Source organism: Parasteatoda tepidariorum, chromosome 1, assembly GCF_043381705.1.
Source record: "Parasteatoda tepidariorum isolate YZ-2023 chromosome 1, CAS_Ptep_4.0, whole genome shotgun sequence".
Taxonomy (NCBI): domain Eukaryota; kingdom Metazoa; phylum Arthropoda; class Arachnida; order Araneae; family Theridiidae; genus Parasteatoda; species Parasteatoda tepidariorum.
In genome coordinates, this window is record NC_092204.1 from 10,392,291 (window position 1) to 10,414,859 (window position 22,569).

The 22,569-nt window shown below is 27.9% G+C and overlaps 1 protein-coding gene and 1 long non-coding RNA gene across 2 annotated transcripts in view; one reads left to right on the forward strand and one right to left on the reverse strand.

The window, feature by feature from the left end:
* LOC107454139 (whirlin protein dyschronic) overlaps positions 1–6,176 on the reverse strand; it is a 370,134-nt gene extending 363,958 nt beyond the window's left edge. The window contains exon 1 of the mRNA XM_021146525.3: positions 5,791–6,176. Within this exon, the coding sequence (XP_021002184.2) occupies positions 5,791–6,108 (318 nt within the window). The 5' untranslated portion in view covers positions 6,109–6,176. The remainder of the gene's footprint in view (positions 1–5,790) is intronic.
* An 8-nt stretch (positions 6,177–6,184) lies between these two features.
* Positions 6,185–22,569, forward strand: part of LOC139426714 (uncharacterized) — a 31,979-nt gene continuing 15,594 nt past the window's right edge. The window contains exon 1 of the long non-coding RNA XR_011637935.1: positions 6,185–6,324. This is a non-coding gene — a long non-coding RNA (uncharacterized lncRNA). The remainder of the gene's footprint in view (positions 6,325–22,569) is intronic.

Here is a 22,569-nt window from a genome sequence, read left to right on the forward strand (position 1 = left end):
ATTACATTAAATAGATTTTTTTATGCTTAAAACAGGTGCGAAAGTGAAAAAAGAACTATAAGTTTAAGAGTGTCTATCATATCAAATATGAAAATGAAACATAAGTAACATAAAAAGCTTCAATTAATCTTTTTCTGTAAATCCTTTTCGTTTAATTTATTATTCTAATCGAAACACTTTCTCACACTTTTAAATTCACATCCTGTCCTTAAATCTACTTATGGCTCAAGTAAGCATTGATTAAAAGTAAGACATTTGTCCCTTTCCTATTTGTGGGAATCACGCGAGCTATTTAATAAACCAATTGTAATTATTAATGTTTCCCTTTTTCCCTAAAATATAATAAAATAGAGGGAAAATCATTTGCTACTTTCCCTAGGATAAAAACTTAAGCACACAGTTTTGGAATGCGAATTTGAGCTCCGCAATTGATAGAAAATGTTTTGAATTTACCATGTGAAGCTAAATAAAATATTTTTGCCTTTCTACTGCTATCTACGTGGCTCAACAGCACTCAACCATGACTACCACCCTTTCATATATATATATATTTTATTGAGCATAAGCTGCGAGTAAATAAGGGAAAAATTACAAAACAATGAAAAAAGGATATAAAAAGAAAAATAATAATAAAAATAACAAAAAACCGGGAAAAAGTACAAGAAGTTTTAAAAATCCGGAAAATAAAAGATATAATCATTTCATCAGCTCACACGATTATATCTGCAAAAAAGAGTGTTTTCTAATATTGCATCAATATAGCCAAAGCAAAATATATCAATACAATAGTGTAAGAAGCACTCAAAAAAAGTTTTACAAAAAAATTACAATAAATAAAATAGAACACAATAAGTAAAAATATCACGTAAAAACAGAAAATAAAATATAAAGAAAAAAACAGAATAAAACATGAAATGAAAACTGTAAAGCGAGTAGCGATTTCAACTCTGAACCCTGATTTCATCAACCACTGAGGATATTTTACGTTAGCACTGTGGTCTGTGCGAGTCGATTGCGGAATTCGTATTGACCAGCCATCGCTGGGATTCAAACCCGGTTCAACTCTTTGGGCACAACGCTATAGTAATTATTGATTTTGTTAGGTTGTTTTATAGGGTGGTGATAAAAACTTAGTTACGAAGTAATAATTTAGATATATTTTTGGTCCCTTCTGAAATAGCTGTCGAAATTTTAAACATAAACAGTGTTAATTTTAAACGCAAACAGCGAACTCTTTTTCTGGTCACTTACTTCGCTTTATCATCTGCTATTATACCTTTCGTTACTCTAGCTCAGTGTTTCCCAAAGTGTGGTACGCGTACCCCCAGGGGTACGGGAACAATTTAGCGGGGGTACGCGTTCTTATGTGAAATATCTTGCAGCAAACGAAAATTCAACAAAAAAAATTTAAAAACAAAGCTAGCCATGAAAATTTATGACTACATATTTTTCTATTGACTATTTTTTGCAGTTAATAGTTAATAATTAATGGTGTCAACAGCCAGTTGTGATTTTTAACTTTTGCACAATTTTCTTATAGTAAACAATGCATTCATTTTTTTATTAGTGGTACACAGCGTTACGAAAAATTTAGAAAGGGTACTCAAAAGTCATTAGTTTGGGAAACACTGCTCTAGCTAATTAAATGTATTTTAAATTTAAAAACTGCTGTTTTCTCAGCAAAATGTCTCAAAAAGGACAAACTATTTACTCTAAGAAGAGAAATATCATCAAACTTATGAAATATTTAATGTTAAAAAAATTGACATAAAGATTGCGAAATAAATATTTTTGTCATATGATCGCCAACCTTGTTCACATCCTTCTCCCAAAAATAGTATCTATCGCCGGATACCACGTGATGAAGGCGGAGCCAAGTGCCAACTCCTTTTGAACGAACTATATTTCTCAAAGCCTTTTTTAAACTAAATTCGTTAATTAAGAAATATGTTTCCCTAATAAGTATTTTAATCTTTAACAGCAAATATTAGCTTTCATCTCAAAGGAAATCATAATTCGGCTTATTTTATTAATTTTCAACATCAAAAACAAATCCATATTTGGAATAGATACAGGTGCGAATTTAACTGTCGAACATAAAGCATAACTTAAAACTATTAATGATAAGGTGATGACAAATTTCCTTTTTTATTTATTAAATATTTCAAACTTAAATCATTTATTCGTTAATACGTCCACAATTGTCAACATATACTTTATTTATTAAGTCAGAATTCCGCCGAAAGGTACGGTAATCATTTAAGGTTCCACAAATGGAGAAAAAAAATCGGAAATCTCTGTCGTCTTGCGTACAATGCAAAAAATTCCAGATCATATTGCGCTAAAAAGTGTATATTTTTACCGGGATATGTTACGGAAAACAAAATTTGACAAACCACAATTTTTACTGTAATAATTACCGTAAAACCACTCCTACCACTTTCATTAAAAAGTGTTATAAAAATTACGGTAAAATGAAATTTGCAGTACAGTTCATACTGTACTTTGATTCGGAAGAAAAAAGTTTTCGTATAATTTATTAAAACTTTGACGTTAAGAGAAAAATAACTAAAATATGCAAATTTTGTAAAACGATTTGATAAAACCCTCATGAATTAATGAAAAATAAGTCCTCAGTGAAATATATTTTTTTTCTTAACGTCTGGCAGAGGAAGTCTATCCTCGGAATGATATTCGGCTAATTTAAGATCCTCGGTTAGTTTAAGGTTACCCGGTAGGCACCTTTGAACCTAAGTCACGGAGGGGAGCAGCATTACCGCACTGCCACAGATACCCGTTCATAGGGTGGGCCAAATTCACACAACAAAGAACACACACAGAGGAACTACCATGTCCTGAGCGGGATTCGAACCCGCAACCATTGCCTTCACAGTCATGCACGCTGACCGGTCGGCCATTTGGCTGGCCGTAAGGATAACATAATTCAACACATTTTATCCTACATAAATCGATTTAAATTAATACAGTAAACCTCATTTGATACAAAAGGATGAAACCGACGTTAATTATTGTTATACAACATAATAAAATTATATGAATTAATGTGACGCAACACAATGGCACCATTGCGAATTAACTTAATGAAACCTGTGTATATCAAGGTAATAAAATATAGCAAAAACAGTGCGAAGTTTTCATTATCACTAAAAGAATAGTTTCAGCTGTCCGAGAATAATAAAATTTCTATTAACAGTAAAAAAAAATACTTCAGCATTTCTCATCTAAAAAAAAATGCATTTAAACGCTTTTTTTTTTGTCGTTTCAGTGCTTTTTGTATGTAAATAGTAAATATGTTTTTTAACAAAAATACACTTTGCAAAGTTTGTAAAGTATCACTTTGCAAAATTTGAGATCGATAGGCAGTAATCAAACAATATCTTGCCATCTATAATATCTGCACATGAGATTCGCAATAACTATAACCACAGCTCTGATTCAAAATGCGTCAGTGTGCGGGTGGGTGACCACTTGGATCAGTATGCGTAGGGACCGAGGGTGTGCGGTATTGGTCCTCGTTAAACTGTGCTACCGTAAAGTGCTCTACTTCGAATGCAGGTCATCGGGCTACCGAAGAGGGGTGCCATCCCCTCTACAGAGGATCAAAATTGTGATGGCATGTCTTCGGATCATCCTCAGGGGTGTTTCGCAGACCATCGCCAATAGCCCAATTGTGAAGCTTCAGTAAACTTCCCATTCTTCCGATGCTATTGAAAGATTCTGCTAACACTTGATTGAGAATAATTCAAATAGTATTATATTGTTATAGCTATATATTGTTGGTCTTCACCGTGTTGATGTAAGTCAGGGATGGGCAAACCTTTTTTGGTCGAGGGCGAAAAATCGAGAAAAAAATGTTTGGTGGGCCAAGTAAAAACTTCAAATTTAAAAAGAAAAAAAAATGATATGCAAGTTTCAATTTAAATATTTAATGAGATGAATGGAACTGCGATTTCATTTTTAAAAGTTCCTTATATTGAGGTTCGAAGTGAGATGTGCTTATTTTAAGGAACGAGGCTAAATGCTTGTCTGTTAGTCTACTTCTGAAATGATTTTTTCTAAGGTTAATAGTTGAAAACACTTGTTCACATGTATAAGATTAAGCAAACATAGCACTGATTTTCTGGGCATGGAATATTAAATTTTGGAAACGAGCTTTTGGTGATGACTTGTAAAATTCAAACTTTGACATATTTAGAAAGAGCTGCTCTTCAGATGATTGTTAGATTGTCCGCTCGTTGGAGCTTAAAATGAGCAGTCTGCCACACGTGAAGTACAATTCCCCTATATTAGATTCCGTAAGTCTGCTCCTCGAGAAAGATAAACGCTAGTTGGAGCCAATCTACGGCTATTCTATAAGAAATTTCTGCTTCTAACATTTTATCAATTGAAGTTGCATGCGCTAACCATTTCCTTTAATTTATGTTTTGTAGAAAAAAATAGAGAAAGTAAAAAGGTCATCAGTACTTTTCTAAAAAAGAAAGAACAGAAACAGCTTTAAACAATGTCGACAAGAAAATGAATTGTTTATATTTGATACAGATAGGCAAGTTAAAATTCTATCCTCGGGCCGGATAAAACCTTCAGGCGGGCCACTGCTGGGCCGCGGGCCGTAGTTTGCCCATCCCTGATGTAAGTCATTAACTAGTTATTTCATTGATTCTAGAATATCACGTAAGAGTTCCTTTTTGAAAAAAATTTCCAAACATAAAATTTGCAAAAAAAAGTCTTTTTTAAAATAACCGTCTTAAATAAATCTAATATTTTCATAAGCTACTCATAAAACTATTAAAAACAAATTATTGTCATTTTATATTCTAGTCATTTGGACCAGTTAAATTAAATATTCTAATATTTTGAGATTTAATAATAATTTTAATAATTATCTTTTTTTAAAAAATGAACAAATTTAAAGCTTGCGTCGCAAATTCAATTGAAAATATATTCCTAAAAAAATATCTTTTGCATATATGCATTACAGCACCTTTTAAGTACTTTTTAAACACTCAAAAAATATTTTAAGCACTATATACATTAACAAAATGCAAAATAATTTTCAAAGACTTTTCATGATCATGATAAAATAACTAGTTTCTGACAAATAACTCTTTTCTTGATTATATAAGTCATTATAAAATGACCGAGAGATTTTTCGGTTCGATTTCTGAAGGGGGAAAATGAAGCCTAAAATTGAGAATAACTTGCAAATTGCAGCAGAGTTGTATATGAGAAAGCAATAATCTCACCGAACCCAGCTCATTGGACGCACATGAGGAAGAATTTCCTCAAACCTGTAAAATTATTGGGGCTTTCACACGATATGGACGACGGTAAACCGAAATAGATTGTGGTTGAATGAATTGTGAAAACGTTGAATAGAACAATGTGAAAATCGCGCTTTTGAATAATAAGTGGCGAAAATCGACACGATAAAGAAAAAAAATCTCATTTTGGAAAAGGGAAAATGAAAAAAAGCACCTCTAAACACTTTTTGAAAACACTACGCACCATATTATAAATAAAGTGTTTTCTCTTCAACGAATGAGAAAAATGAATTATTCTACTATTTTGAATCAGAGTCGTAGTTTATATATTAAAATTAAAACATAATTCATCAATATTTTTTTAAACCCTCTAACCACAAATAAAATTTCAAAAATAAAAGAGAATACATTAAAGGAAAGAACATTAAGAATCGGATTAATCCGAAACGAATGATTTTAAAACCAGTGATAAAAATAGCTCCAAAACGGAAAAAAAATAAAGACCCACCTGTAGAGCTGCATTGAAGCGTGCTTCTTGAAACTGATATAACTCAACTCCAAATCGATCCGGGGTGTTCCTCCTGTCTTGATGTACTTTCTGATCACATTGACGTTCATCAAATCGTTCCAAGCACCCCCTCGCACTTTTTTTGACGCCAAAAACCTCCTCTTGATCACGACTGTAATACGGGAATCTTGAGGTGCACAATTGTACGTGCCGTTCCGGATTTCTCCACTGCCGGATTCCTGGAAGATGATCACATCTCGCGCTGCTGCCGGACTCCAGCGCGCATGGCCCTCTCTCCTCCAATGATAGGTCCCACATCGGCCCTATTGGGGCCCGTTGTCAAAGCTCTTGGCCTTGAGCATTTCGATTTGTCCCCACAGTCCGGTGTGGCTGACTCCCGGACAGGACATAAGCGTTCCGCGTCAGACCGGACATCGTTTCTCCGTTTTGCCTGAACCTAATCTGGATTTCTGGCTTTGACGTTGTTTTTATTGGTATGGCAACACATGCTTCTTGGATAAAATTATTATTTCGGTAAGGATAAATTTAAAATTTTGATGATAATAATTATTTTCATGTTTAATTCACGTAAAATTTTCTCATATTTGCATTTTGAAGAAAAAGTTTATGTCATTTTTTTTCGTGTCAGCGATTTTCTTTTACGGATTTGTTATATTCTTCTGAATTCTGTTGAAGCACTAAAGTATATATTTTATTTAAAAAATACCAAAATATCGTATAGTCTATGGGTGTAATAAATTTATCAATTTCAAGTTTTTTGTTCTTGCTGTAGATGGATCTTCAAGAAATTACGAAACCTGAAAAAAAAAGAAATATATAAAACTATTATATTATCTTCAAAAATGCCAACTTTTTATTTTTATTTTATTTTATTTTTACTTTTTATTTTTATTTTTGTCAACATTTATATAGCTCTAAAATTAATGTCCTGATTGTTTGCTTCTTTAAACTATCTAAAAAATAACTCAAATTTTTATTTTATTAAATTAACGCAAACAATACAAAAAGAACGAATTAAAACAAATAATAAACTAAAATGGTTTATTAACATGTTTTTCTAGAGTTTTATTTATTTAAAACATTTTAACACAAAAAAAATGAGAAATTGAAGGCCCTGTCAATAAATTTTCACTATTTAGTTTTTTATTAAATTTAAACTACGTTGAAATAAATTTAATAAATTAAGAAAAAATAAATTTCAAAATAAGTAAAAATTAAAAAAACTAAAACAAGTTAAATAGTTTTAAGAAATTAAGAAGCTAAAATTAACTAAAATTAAGAACAGAACAAATTTATTCATTTAAGGATCCAAATTAAATTTAAACAAACCAATCGAAATTGAGTTGATTTCAGTTCTCCGGTGCTTCGTAGTGATCGCTCTTAATATTTAGATTATTTCTATTACAATTTGTATTATACTTTTTAGAATCATTGCCGGAAACTATGAAAAAAAGACATACAAAGCTATCGAAAATGAGTTGTTTTCCGCGGCAGGATACTTCGCAATGATCGCTCCTAATGTATATTTTCAAAATTCTTGTCATAAATTTTAACAAAGACATATAATTAGGGGTCGTAAATAAATATTAAAATATAAAAAAAACACTATCGAAATAAAACACATCACTGCTAATAAATGTGAAACTTTAAATAGGCTAAAACCTGTTGGCTTGCCGGAAGAAACTGGGAGGAATTGAAAAGGATTATTAGAAACACCTCCTAGTTTCATTAGCCAAAAAAAAATAATTTTGATGTTTTTCACGATAGTGAACATTATATGTAAAGTAATCAATGAAAGAACATGTTAAGTAACATTTTAAAACACTAAACCTTCCTGATTAAAAAGCATTTGATGGTCGATTGTGCGTAAACATTTGTGCATAAATATTGCCTTGAAATAAGTTATCTTCGATATGTCACGTGTGTTTGCAAACAGTTTCCTTCCTCAGTTATTGAAAGTTTAGCCACTGATGTTCATTTAATAAACTTTTCATTCGTAAAGATGTTTTTAAATTACTTTTTGTAGCTTTTATATAACGATTTAATTAATTAAAATTGTGCTTTAAAATTTGTTTTTCAAATTCATTAAATTGCAGCTTAATATTAATTTTTTACCATGTCTCTTTGAATGGAACATTTCATGTGTTTTTTAAAGGCGATATATATACGTATCTTAATATACAAGGTATTTCATAAACACCACTGTTAATATACATTTTTTGGAGGCCTGTCAAAAAATTCTACACTTTGATGAAATTGACTAATTGAAAGAGGAAAGGAAAAAAAACGATACTGAAATACGCAGAACCACTTTTGAGGAAAACTGAATGGAGAAACTGTTAAAAGGTCTCTTTCCTCGTCATCTTAAAATTTAGGATAAATTTTCGGTTTATGGTTTTTCTTGTATTAAACAAATTTGTGATGATAGGCTGTCTTCGATAGCGCTATATCTCTTATAAGAAATAAGAGGCACACTATATCTTTAATAGCACTATATCTTCAGCACTATATCTTTAATAAGGCGTCATCAGAGCCGCGATGGCTCAGGGGATAGAGCATTCGCCTTCCAATGAGGCAAACCAGGTTCGAGTCCCAGTCGAAACGAATTCCGCATCCGGTTTGCACCGACCACAGTGCTGACACGAAATATCCTGAGTGGTAGACGGATCATGGGTTAGAGTCCCCTTGCCTTCGGCTAACTGTGGGAGGTTCTAGTGGTCTTCCTCTCTATGTAACGCAAATGCGGGTTAGCTCCATCAAAGTCCTCCACGAAGGCAAATTTCTCCCAATACTAGATCTTGAAGTTCCCTTGTTTTCTGGATTGGGTTCAAAATAACAAGGCTAAGGAGTAGAACGTTAGTAGTCGTAAACCCAAAAAATTGGGTCGGTTGTTCAAAGACGGATATAAAATTGAAAAAAATAAGACGTCATCACACTTTTCAACTGTGATCAAGAGTAATAGTAAACAGTGCGCATGCGTCGTCATTGCATGAGTTGCTATGGCGACCGCTACTGCTTGATAATTTTTTTAGAATTATTTTTTTCACTTTTAATTTTGCTATTCATTAAGTTCGTGAGTTTATGCCAATGGGTAACCTGTGATCGCCTTTCGGCAAACACAATTTTTTTAAATTGAATTTGAAAATTAAAGAAATTTTAATGAAGAATTGTTTCTCTTGGAAATTATTTTTTTATAATTTTCTTCTCAAAAATGTTAAGCAATGAAAGGATGCGATTCATGGTTTTGACTAAGTTTTTTTAAACTTCATATCTGTTTTTAGATTATTTTTTTTAAAAATTTAATTTTATTACAGTTTAAACAAATAAGAAGTGATTTTAATAAAGTTAAAAAAAAATTAACGTAAATTACTGGAAAGCGAGGATATTTATCATAAGTCTAAAAAACAGATAAATGTAAAATACCAAACTGCTTTTCAAAATATGCTCATGGCAGAAATTATATGGGAATAATTTTATCAGAAAAAAAATAATGAAAAATCGGATTTACTGTGAGTCTTATTATATCTCAAAATGTGATAGGATGATGGCCTTGTATTTGAAAACTACTGCCAAATAGAGAAAAATGTCCAACATCAGTTTATTTTTTGAAAATTAAATAAAAAGGAATAAAATCGTATTTTGAATTTTCCCACTTTCTTCAACAGTAGAGTTTGTTGGAAGAATAAAAGCGTCTTAAGTAACTCCTGAGTAGTAAGTTTAAGACATAAAAATTTGTTTGATTGCCTGATAAAATTGGGAGATGTTTTTTTTTACCACTACTTACTACATTTTTCAATTTCTCGTGATATCCGGCAATCAAACGTGTTTCGATATTTTCTGTGGTGATCCAATTGATCATTGGCTTTTTTTCGTTCTTTCCCCTTAAATATGAACATACAATTCCTAATGGGCAAGTTTTTTACTTCATTTTCGACAAGAATTAGAAATAATATAGTGAATACGGTCATTACAGTACATTTTATTAAAGATTTTAAAACATTTTTATTTCATTTTATTTACGCTTTAATATCAGATATCAAGTTGTACTCATTAATTTTTTGTTATATTGCTTTTTCGGTTCGTAAACGATAGTGCATCAAGTTTACGAGAATTGATAAAATTAAAAAAAAAAAAATTATTCAGAAATATCCAAAGCTTGTTGCAATTTTTATAACTTTAAATCATAAAATTCATTTGCGATATGAATCAGAATTCATAAAATATTCATAAAAGCTAATTCCTAAAGTATGCTACAAATATCTGTTCTTTCTTCCTTAATTACTAATACACTTCTTATTCTGTAAAAATATAAGTAAAGTTAAAAGCTTCTTAAACAAATTTAATTTAATGTACCTTTATTTGCTAATCGAAAAAGTTATATCTGATCAAAATTAGTCACGTGATATTTGTAAGATCAAACTTTTGCTCCCACATGTTTGTCCGAAACGATAATGAAAACAAATGAAAGAGTAAAAAACAGCAATATATTCTTTGAACATTTTATATTTGTTTTTAATCTATTGTATTTTCAACGTTCGTCAAATAATTCTACTTTTTTAATAATAGCCGATGAGTAATAGTTTAGCATAATCTTATGATTCTTTTTTTAAGAAACCTACAGTTAATTTAATTTTTTAAAGAATAAATTTTAACTTAAATAGCAACTTTAACTAAAATAATTCTAATTTTGTTTAATAACAGCCGTATAAATAATAATATAGCAAAATCCTAATATTCTTTTTTAGAAACCTACAGTTAATTTAATTTTTAACGAACAAACATTGACTTAAATAGTACTCTGAATGGTTTGGAAATTAATATTCATAAATCTGCATGTTTTATTTTAAGAATTACTAGCAAACTCTAACAAAACTAAAACCAAACTCACAATTTACTGACCAACTCCCGAAAGAGATTTCTCAATGCAGCGACTTTCAACAAACCCACTCTTTAGTTTAGATTCATTTTAAATAAAAAAAACTTGATTCTAGACATTTATTTAGCTCAGGTAACAAATTTTAAAGGAAATTAAGGGTTGTATTATAATTGGGATCCATTAAAGCCAAGAGGAAAATCTTTAAAGAAAAGAGCTAGCCTTTAAAGGCTGATGGATTGTAAATTAGCCTCCTGGAACTGCTTATGATTTCATTTCATATCGCTTCGCTTGCTAGTCTTGCTCATATATATAACTTTATAGTTTTTTTATTCTATTTTTTTTTCTCAGATATGAGCCTCCTGCTCACTATCGTTCGTCATCACTTGTAACTGCTAGCACATTTTTACCCATTGGCAAAATGAGTGTTATTTTGGGCTTGATGACGTGCGCGCCTTATTTGGAAGTCATCACAATTTTCAACTGCTTTCAAGAGTAATTGTAAACAGTGCGCATGCGTCGTTATTGAATGCGTTGCTATGGCGACCGCTGCTGGTTGATAATTTTTTTAGAATTCTTTTTTTCTTCTTTTCACCAGCAGGCATTTTTAATGCATTTACATAATAACAATTTAAAGTATTTTTACATTCTTTATATTATTAAAGTATAATTACTGTCTTGACGGTGATTCTAATATAAATATGAATACTGAAGAAGGAAAAGTATTTTGTGACGTCTTGAAACACGTATATAGGAAGGATCTGAACACCAATTCGACGTCAAACATCAATGGAGACAGTTTTTGCAACCCATGATTTGAAATGTTGTGGCGTTTATCGGAGGATATATTGGAGTAAATTGATATTTTTCCGTAAAAAAGCGCAACTTTACAATTTATTTACTCCGAAACTAGATAGAAATTTAAACAGAGTAAGAACTATTACTCATCTTAAGACATAAGAGTGCTTGGCACCAAAAACATTTAATTTTATTACTCATAGTTTTATTGTTTTCGATAATTAAATTACGCGGCAAGAAAACACTCATCAATACACAAAGTATCCCCAAAACTTTCATAACATAATATTTCTTAACATTTTTTTAATTATTAATATTATTTTATCGTAAAATTATTAATTATATTATTAATAACTATATTATTAATTATATGGTAATTAATTATTATTAACAATAAATATCATTATCAATTTTATTGTTATTAACTATTATTGTTATTAATTATCATTATTGTTAGTAATTATATTGTACAATTATTAATATTAATTGTAATTCATTATTAAGTAGTTATTGTGCTGTGAGAGTAAAAAACGTGTGCAGTAAAAATTTCCTGATATAATAGTGAAAACAACGGCAGCAGTAACTTTTTTTTAAAAAATCATTGAGGGATATCTCAAACAAAATGTCTTCTTTTTAGTACTACTTTCTCGCTCCATTTAATTTCAGAATAAACTTTAGTCCCATTTAAATTAAAATTTATATTTTAACTAAATCATTGAGACACCCAACAAATATAGAGATTTTATAATAATTTTACAGAAATGTAGGATATAATATTGTAAATCATTATATTATATGTCATAAACATGTAGCGTAGGTAAATTATTAAAAAATTAAGTCTAAATAAAATGCATCATGCAGAAATAATATGTTTTTATATGTTAAAACGTGGGGACGAGACTTATCTCGCACAAAAACATAATAAATTTTAATAAAATGATTAAATGCCCTTTTATTGGTCAAGGATAGGAAGCACCTAAAATTAACATAATTGTATCTAATATATTTTATAGTTTACCTAATAATAGTTTAAGAAAGCATTTTTTATAATTTTTTTTAAATAAAAAATGATTTAAAAATGTCAATAAATACTTTTCAATATATAATTTATTAATTAATCAAAGCTAATTTATTTGCTTAGCTCTTATTTTAAAACAACTTTCAAAATAAATGTTTAATAGAAAATTTTTTTTATTGTTATTTGCTGAAAAAAACATAAAACATGCTTTTTGTTCAATTAGTCTAGTAGATTTTAATCCGCATATTTATAGGAAAAAATTTCGTTATTTTTCTTTTAATTAGAAATAAAAATAATTAATTGCATATAGCCTTTTAATAAAAAAATTCCTTGAACTTAATTAGTCTGTATATTTAAATCCGTATGTTTAAAAGAATGTTATGAATGTTTTTACACATTTGAATTTTTATCGCTTGTATTTTATAAAAAAAAATACTTTGAGCTTAATTAGGCTGTAAATTTAGATATGCATGATGCATTAACATTAATGCTAAAAATCTAATAAATTTTTATAAATTTAATTTTTGGCAAAAAGAAAAAATCTTAAGTATAAAATGCTTTGAGCTTAATTAAGTTGTAAATTTAAGTCTATTTATGTTTCAGAGAAGAAAAAAAATATTCAGTTTTTCAAAACCTAAAACTATTGCAATTAATTTTCAACCAAAATAAAATTGGACTATTGATTAATTCTGTACAATTTTATGGAATTCTCTACGTTGAGAATCAGGAAGTAGAAAAATTAGACAAAAAGTGCCATCTATTGATTAGTTTAGAAACTACGAATATATTTATTTTTAGATAAAATAAATAGATGGCAGCACTAATTATGTAATATTTTGTCATTTGTAAAACTTTTTGATCAAAATTATATGATTTTAGTGATGTTCATATCCTATTTTAAAAATCATTTGTTGCGCAAATTCATTCTGATTTGTTGAGTATAAATATATGGATAATCGCAAAATTTTTTTAAGCATTACCCTTAAATTATCAACTAATCAATAAAAAAATGTTTTAAAGACAAGAAAATTGCTTAAAAATAAAATTAATACTTAATAAATGCATTTCATCTTTTCCAATTGATTCAATTTTTGAAAAATAATGCTAATTAATAACTACGCTTATGCTAGAAAATAAGTAGCTGTAATTACAAAAATCATAACGATTAGACGCTATTGTAATATTCTTCTTAAATTGTTCATTCAATATTTATTTTAAGTTATATGTATGCATATATAAGCAATAGTAAGGTTTGTTTAATGTAACTAGTGTAATTTTTAAATATATTGAAATTATAGCACCATTTAACTCCAACTTTAAAAATGCACAAAAATAATAAAAAATTTAAAAATCATTTTATTAGAAATTTTAAACTTGATAGTCTGAATAGTTTTTTTAAAATTAACTTTTGTAAAATTCTTCAATTTTTTCGAAAGTCTTTTCATCAACAAATAAAAATAATAATGAATGTATAATGTAAAGCAAATTTATTATCGTAATTAAATACAGTCGGACTTCTATTTAACGAGCTTTCAATTAGCGAATTTCTCTATTTAGCAATTTTTTTCGAGGAACCAAGAACATTTTGAAAATTTCTTGGAAAATAACTTCCAAATAGCGAAGTGAATTTCTATTTAACGAACTTTTCTTTGAAAACCACTTTTTCCCTATTTTCCTAAATATTTCAGAACATTTCAAACTTGATAACGCATTTTATGGGGGAAATGACCTTGAATTGATTTTCGAAGCCACTTTACTTTATAAGAAAGCAGTAAAATCTTTTTCCCATTTTGTTTCCATTTCAAAGGAAAAACTCAGTTAAAACTAACGGATTTTATCAGTATTAATTAAACTTATGGACGCATGTGGTAATGAATGTTTAAAATTACTTTTATAATAAATGCAGCTATAAGTTTATACATAAATTTAGCTTTTTTTTAGTTGAAAACGTATGTAGCATGATAATGTAACACTGGATAATGTTTTGCTCTATTCTTGCTTTCCATGCAGATTTCCTTTGTGGATAAGATAGATAAAATAAATATTTGATACTAGTTTACAAGATAAAGTTGTATCAATTGTTATTTTAATTATATCTAGTGTTTATGAATTCAAAACCTGTTTTATGTTGTTAAAGTATTTAAAAAGGTGATTTTCCATTTAACGAATTTTCCATACAACGAACTTATTATCGAGATTTAGCGACTTCGTTAAACAGAGGTCAGACTGTATTCATGTTTCCTAAATCTAAACAATTGTACAAAATTGTAATATAAATTTATATATTGCATACAGCAAATATTTTTTTTTATGAAATGTAATGTAGTCTCTTACATTTTAAGGTCAATATTTTATGATTTTTTTAAACTGCGTTTTGCAAATAACAAGAAAACAAAATCAGTTTTAAAATTTCCTATAAACTACCAATTTTATAAATATCAATATTATTTATATACGATTCTAAATGGTGTCATAAATGGAAAATTGAGAAATAAATCCATAAACTTAATTTATCACAAATATTTCATTCGTATTTGATTAAACTGTTTATGAGCACAACTAGTTTACCCTATGGTGCTTGAAGGTGCTTGAAACCCTATAATTTAGTTTCACCTCACACTAAGGCTTCAAGTAGAGAAACCACTTTTACTAGGGCAGCAAACTACATGTGCAAAGCAAAACGAAAGCATCAAACTCTCTCTATAATTGTTCCAATAATTACCTTTTTTTTTAGAGACATTTCTAATTAAAGGATTTCTTTTTTCTTCATGCATTAAATTTAAGTCTACATTTCTTTTTAATTTCATTAATTACAAATTTAGTTAATATTGCATCCTAAGTTTACAGCAAAAGTTTTTTAAACTATTTTTTTTAATTGCTGCTTTTTTTTAAATTTTATCAATGAAAAATTTTATTAGTGACAGGGCTTTGCATCCTAAGCTTGCAGACTTTATTTTTTAAACATAAATTATTTTAAGTTTTCATTGCTTTTAAATTTTATAAACGAAAGGGCATTGCAAGATAAAGTTACAGGAATTATTAAATTATTATTTCAACATACATACATTCATACATTATATATATGTCGGACCTCTATTTAACGAAGTCACTAAATCACGATAATAAGTTCGTTGTATGGAAAATTCGTTAAATAGAAAATCACCTTTTGAAAAACTTAAACAGCACAAAACAGATTTTAAATTCATAAACACTGAATATAATTAAAATAACAATTGATAAACCTTTATCTTGTAAACTGGTATCAACTATTTATTTTATCTATCTTAACCAGGAAAGAAATCTGCATGGATAGCAAAAATAGAGCAAAACATTATCCAGTGTTACATTATCATGCTACATACATTTTCAACTAAAAGAAAGCTAAATTTATGTATAAAATTATAGCTGCATGTATTATAAAAGTAATTTTAAATATACATTACCACACGTGTTCATAATTTTAATTACTACTGATTAAATCCGTTAGTTTTAACTGAATTTTTCCTTTGAAATGTAAACAAAAAGGGAAAAAAATTTTACTACTTTTTTTTAAATTTAAGTGGCTTTGAAAATCAATTCCCCCCATGAAATGCGTTAACAAGTTTGAAATGTTCTGAAATGTTTTGGGAAATAAGAAAAGTGGATTTCAAAGAAAAAATCGTTAAATAGAAAATTCACTTCGTTATTTGGAAATTATTTTACGATGAAATTTCCAAAATGTTCTTAGTTCCTCGAAAAAAAATCGCAAAATTGAGAAATTCGCTAAATGCAAGTTCGTTGAATAGAAGTCCGATTGTATATATATTGTTTACTTTCATGTCAACAGTAGTGGTTTTTTTCTGTTTATTTTTGTTTTCAATTCAACCATAATTATTATTTTTTTAAATGTTTGTATGGATAGTGTTGATATCTGGTGTTCATTAATTTTCACTGATTTTATCTCTTCCAAAACAGTGTTTTCCTAAATATTATGCAAATATTATGCAAATAATTAGAGTAAATTTTTACGAATCTCCTTACAGCCGCAACTTAACACTTTAAAACCATTTTTTCCAAACATTGCATTGAAATAAACATTAGTGTTGTTTTTGCTATTTTTAAATTATTGATTTAATAAGAAACTCAAATCTGAGTACGACGATTTTTTTTTCGAAAAAAGTTACTGAAGTAATTAAATTGCAGTAAATAAATATATATTTATAATATGCAAATTGAACTATTGTTGATAATTTTTCTTTCTCATTTTTATAAAGTAGTACATCATTCTTTTAAGGGCAAAATAATATAAAGATTTATACTAAAAAATGTTACTACTAAAAAAAAAATTATTCTATGAAAAAAAAATTTTTTATTTGATGTTTAAAAATTATTTAAATTAACAAAATGCATATACAGATGTAAAAAAAATCTATTACTAGGTTGAAAAAATTTAGAAATATCAATTATTAAAAGCAAAAAATTTCAAATGTTACTTTGTTATGGTATTTACACTAATTATAAGTACTGCAAAGCAATAACTAAATTCCTCAAAATTATAAGTTAGATAAATATATATAAATACATAAATTAAACGTTTTTAATATTTTTGAGACGAATGTTTTAAATAATTTTTACATAATTTGCTAAGTTTTCCTTTTAATTTATAGAAAAATTTTTATAACTATTAACTAAAAAATATTCATAACTAGAAAATCAAATATTTATAACTATTAAATTAATCTGTTTTCGTGAATATATTAAGTTTTTTAAAACTACGGTTAAGATTTTTCTAAATAATTAATATTATTTCCGGAAACCATTACTTACAATTTTACATGCTTTGTATTTTTTTTTAATTATAAAAAAATAAAATATTTCAGTGTTAAAATGCTTGAACTGATTTCCCAAGCTTGGTTTTTAACTCTCTATATTTGATCGATATTTATTAGGAAATGATCCAAAAAAGTGTATACAAATTTTATGTCATTTTATAATATTATCTAGTAGTAGTTTTATTACAAAAGATTAACATATTACGGAGCGTGTAGCCAAATCTTTCAACAAAAAATAAGCACATTTTAAGTACTTTTTAAGTACTCAAAAATATTTTTAAGCACTATATACATTAATAAAATGCAAAATAATTTTCAAAGACTTTACATGATTATAATAAAATAACTAGTTTCTGACAAATAACTCTTTTTAATTTATTTTATAAGCTATTGTAAATATATCAAGAGATTTTTTTGGTTCGATATCAGAGGGTGGAAAATGAATCCTGAAATTGAGAATATCTTGCAAAATACAGCAGAGTTGCACATGAGAAAGCAAGAATCACATCGAACCCAGCTCAGTAGACTCACATGCGGCCTCGCAAGTATTTAATCAAACATGTAAAACGATTAGCGCGGTAGCGATTATATGCTACCGACAGACGATAAGCCGAAATGAATTGTCGTTGAATGTGGTAAAAACATGGAATAGAACAATGCGAAAAGCACATTTTTGCATAATACGTGGCGAAAATAGACATGGTAAAGAAAAAAATCTTTTCGAAAATGGAAAATGAAGCACTTTTTATAAACACCCAATGAAAAAAGCCCCTTTAAGGGCTTTTAAAAAACAAAAATCGGAAATAAGCACCTTTAAGCACTTTTTAAAAACGCTACGCACCATTATCTTGTAGTTTATATGTAGCATTATAATGCAGTTTATGAGTATCTAGTGTTTGTTTTAATGTTACAATGTTAAGTTTATTACTAATAATAGAACAACTCAGCTGTTTGAATTAATCTCTTATATCAAATGTACATTTATTTTATGAAAACTAAAACTAGTGTAATTTTTATCATTACTAATAGTATGATAAAAACATAAACATAACATAAACTAAACTTTAAAGATATGGTTAAATTTTTTTTATTATGCAAAAAATATTATCTATAAACAATAAAAGTTTGAGAATAGTGTTTTATATTTTACTATCATTTATTACTGTAGTTATGCCTTTTGTATACAGAAAAGTTTGCCCTTCAACAATATTGCAATTAAAAAAGTAATATTATTGAAAGTTTTTTTAAAAAAATATGCATTTATATGCATCTCTTTACTTCATATGTAAACACCTTTAAAAAGCTACTCTCTAATACAAGTAGACATGAAGCCTGCACAAATTAATATTTCTTTTTATTTCTAGAAACATTCTACATTTAAACTAGATTTAATTTAATGTTTATATTATCAATTCACGAAAATCCATTGCGCGCCATTTAATATATTATCTTCGCTGTAAGTTAACACTTATTGAAAATTTCATTTTTAAAATAGTAATTTTTACCTTTTGAATTGATATTCACGTCATCTTTTTGCACCCTAGAATGCTTATTTATAGTAAATATACTGTAAAAATACTTCTTCATGCTGTTAAATGAGTATCAAATACTATAAAATATACTCATTGTTCCAAAATTATATCTTATAAGATACATTCTTAAGACATACGTCATGTTTTGTTGATCCTTGTTTTGGAACACCACAAGCACATGGTTTCGGTGATCGAAAAAGTCGTCATATGGCAAGCTGCCATATTGGATTGGGAAAAGCTCCCATCATGCCTTGCACCCATCCCATGATTCCATCATCCGGGTAGCTACATAAAGGATTATCCACCCAATGCTCCCACTTTCCCCCCTCTTTTCAATCTATTGTTTTCGTATCAATAAAAATGATGGGGGAAGCCTAATATTGGAAGTTGATTTTTTTTTTCCTATTCATTTTGCGCTGACGGGAAAAAAAGTTTTTTCTGTTCTTCAATTTTGAGGCGACTGATTCAATATTTAAATATTGTATTGAAAACGCAAATAGCGTTGAGATATTGAAAGAGGTTTTCTTACATATTTAAAGGCTTGTTTTATGTGAATAAAACCGTTGGGAAATTGCAAAAAGTGCAATTTTTTTATTCGATCAGTTTACGATTTTTTTAAAGAGATGTATATATAATAATGCATTACTACAAATTTTGAAACACAGGTTTTATTTTAATGAAATAGTTCAGAAATTAACAGAAGTGTGATACTTAAACAAAACAACAGTTAATGAATCGCGATTTTTATTAAGAACTGTATAAAATAATGCATTGCAAAAGATTTTGTTACACAGTTTTGTTAGTGTGTTCATTACTGTGTTCGTTACTGTGTTACGCAGCTCGTTTATCTCAATAAAATGGTTAAAAAATTTAAAAAATTGTTGTTAATGAAAACGCAAATAGCGTTGAGATATTGAAAGGGGTTTTCTTACATATTTAAAGGCTTTTTTATGGGAATAAAACTGTTGGGAAATTGCAAAAAGTGCAAATTTTTATTCAATCAGTTTATGTTTTTTCTTCTTCTTTTAAGATTTGTATGCAAAAAAGCATTGGGAGAGATTTTAAAACATAATTACAGGATTGTTTTATTTTAATTAAAAGGTTCAAAAATTAAAAGAAGTTGTTGTTTCTAAGCCCACTTTCCACACTAGCAAGCCTGCTTGGTGAAACCGAGCAAATTTAAGGCAGAGGGTGCGTTTCTTGCTCTTCAGTGGTGCCACCTATGGCCAAGAATTCGTCTTCAGCCACACACACGTCACAGCCCGTTTATATGGCGGACCTGTTCATACATCCATTCATTCATCCACAGATCGTAATTTTGACCTGAATCAGAGAACGATCGATCTCCAATCCAGTACCCCCAGAGGTATTGAATAAGTGTAATACATAAACAAAACAACAGTTAATGAATCTCGATTTTTTTAAGGACTGTATAAAATAATGCATTGCAAAAGATTTTGTTACACAGTTCGTTACTGTGTACATTACTGTGTTCGTTACTGTGTTACGTCGTTCATTCGCAGCTCGCTTATCTTAATAAAATGGTTGAGAAATTAAAAGAATTGTTGTGGTGTTTAAAATAAAACAACAGTTAAGAAATCGTGATTTTTAAGAGCTGTTATTAAATAATAAATAACGCATCGCAAGAGTATTTGTTACACAGTTCAAGGCTTGTCTTACTTTAATAAAATGGTTGAAAAATTAAAATAAGTGTAACGCTTAAATAAAACAATTTAAAAAAACGTGATTTTTTTTTAAATAAAAGTTATAAAATTATAAACTATATTATAAAATAATGCATTGCAAAAGATTTTCTTAAATAATTAAAGACTTGTTTTTTTTTCTCAATAAAATGGATGAGAAATTCGAAAGTTTACTACTAAGGATAATTTCAGTTTTTGCGTAGTTTGCCGCATCTCTGAAATGATTATTAAGTCAAAGCAAATCAACAGCTTTCTGCAGAAAAATTACAAAACTCGTAAGTCAAATCATGTAATCGAAATATGTTCTCGAAAATTTTTTTATTTGTTTATCAATAATTTTTGTCGAAAAAGTTTAGAATATTAAAGGGACACAAACATTTATTATATTCTAAACTGTTTAATTTTAAATGACAAAATCTGAATTTTAAATACCAAAATCTGAAATTTTAACAGAATCAATTGCATACTTCTATAGAAAATAAAATTTTCAGTCGATTTTACTTCAGTTTTCTGATTAGTCATTTAAAATTGAACATTTTAAAACAAGGTTAAAAAGTTTTGAGATTCTCATTTACAGTTCCAGATATGGCTAGAAACGGAAAAGATTAAATTAAATTTAAGAGAACTTTTGAGATATACAGTTCCCTGCCGTATGATTAGACACACTATAAGATTCTCTGTCAAATTATAATTATCAGGTAATAACTATACAGTTGTATTGTTTTTACTCTGATGAAACCGGTTTGCATTTGTTTACACTCCTGTATCAATTGGTTAACATTGTTACGCAAAACGTTGAAAATAAATACAAATAGGAAGTATACAAGTATATAAAAAATCTCCCGAAAAAAACCCCATTACATGTATGTTTGAATACAAAATTATTGCATATAAACTCGTGCAAATCATGTCATTATTAAATAACTACAGCGAGTCTAATAATTTGGTCTAATTATTATAATATACTAATATAATGCTTGATATAATAAATATTCTATATTTATATAATATATCGTCTAATTTATCCTATCGTCAAATTTCTATTATATATCGTCTAATTTAACCCATTGATACACGAACGTAAACAAGTGCAAACCGGTTTTAGTCACATAAAGACAATAAAGCTGTATTGTATCACCTGATAATTAAGATTTTACATAGAATATCAAAGTGCGTGTAATAATTTGGCCAGGTACTGTATATACTGACTAAGCAAATATTTTATTAAACAGCAAATTCAAAAAATGATAAATAAAATGTACATCAACTTTCATATGTGTTTTTCATTATTTTTAAACAAGTTATGTAAATGAAAAATTAATAGGTTTTTAGGAAAATTTCATAATCAGATAAAAAAAAAATTTGCCCTAAGCAGTTACAGTATATTACGTTCAAGCAAAAATGTTTAAAGTTTGAGTAAAAATTTGATAAATGCAAAAATTAATATTTTTATAAAATAAAATAATTAAAAAAGTAATTAATAACTCTTTCCTTAATTATTTACACTCCTTCATAATTATAAGTAACTTACTTATTTCAATTTAAGAACAGTCTACAATTACATTATTAGAAAGATAATAATAAAATTAAGAAAATGACTCAACACATTTCATATTTCAATTACCTTCTTTTGTCCCTTGATTCTCAGTATTTTCACTGTTTATTTTTAATTTTAGCTTGTGAATAAAATTTTATTTCTTAAATAATCAAATTTAAAGCAGAATGTTAATGCTTTTCCTTTAAAAATATTTTCGGCATATTTTAATTAAAATAATACATTTCTGCTCATAACTATTATATAAATACATAACATACATAAATCATATTTACATTTATCTATCCATCCATATATATATATGCATGGTTTTATTTATTTTAATATATATATATATATATTTCNTATAGTTATTTTATCCACACAAAATTTATTACGATATGATTTTTAAGAACAACTTAATTATAAAAATAAATTTATCCACAATTAAAAATAATTTACTCGAAATAAAAATATAATAAAGAATCA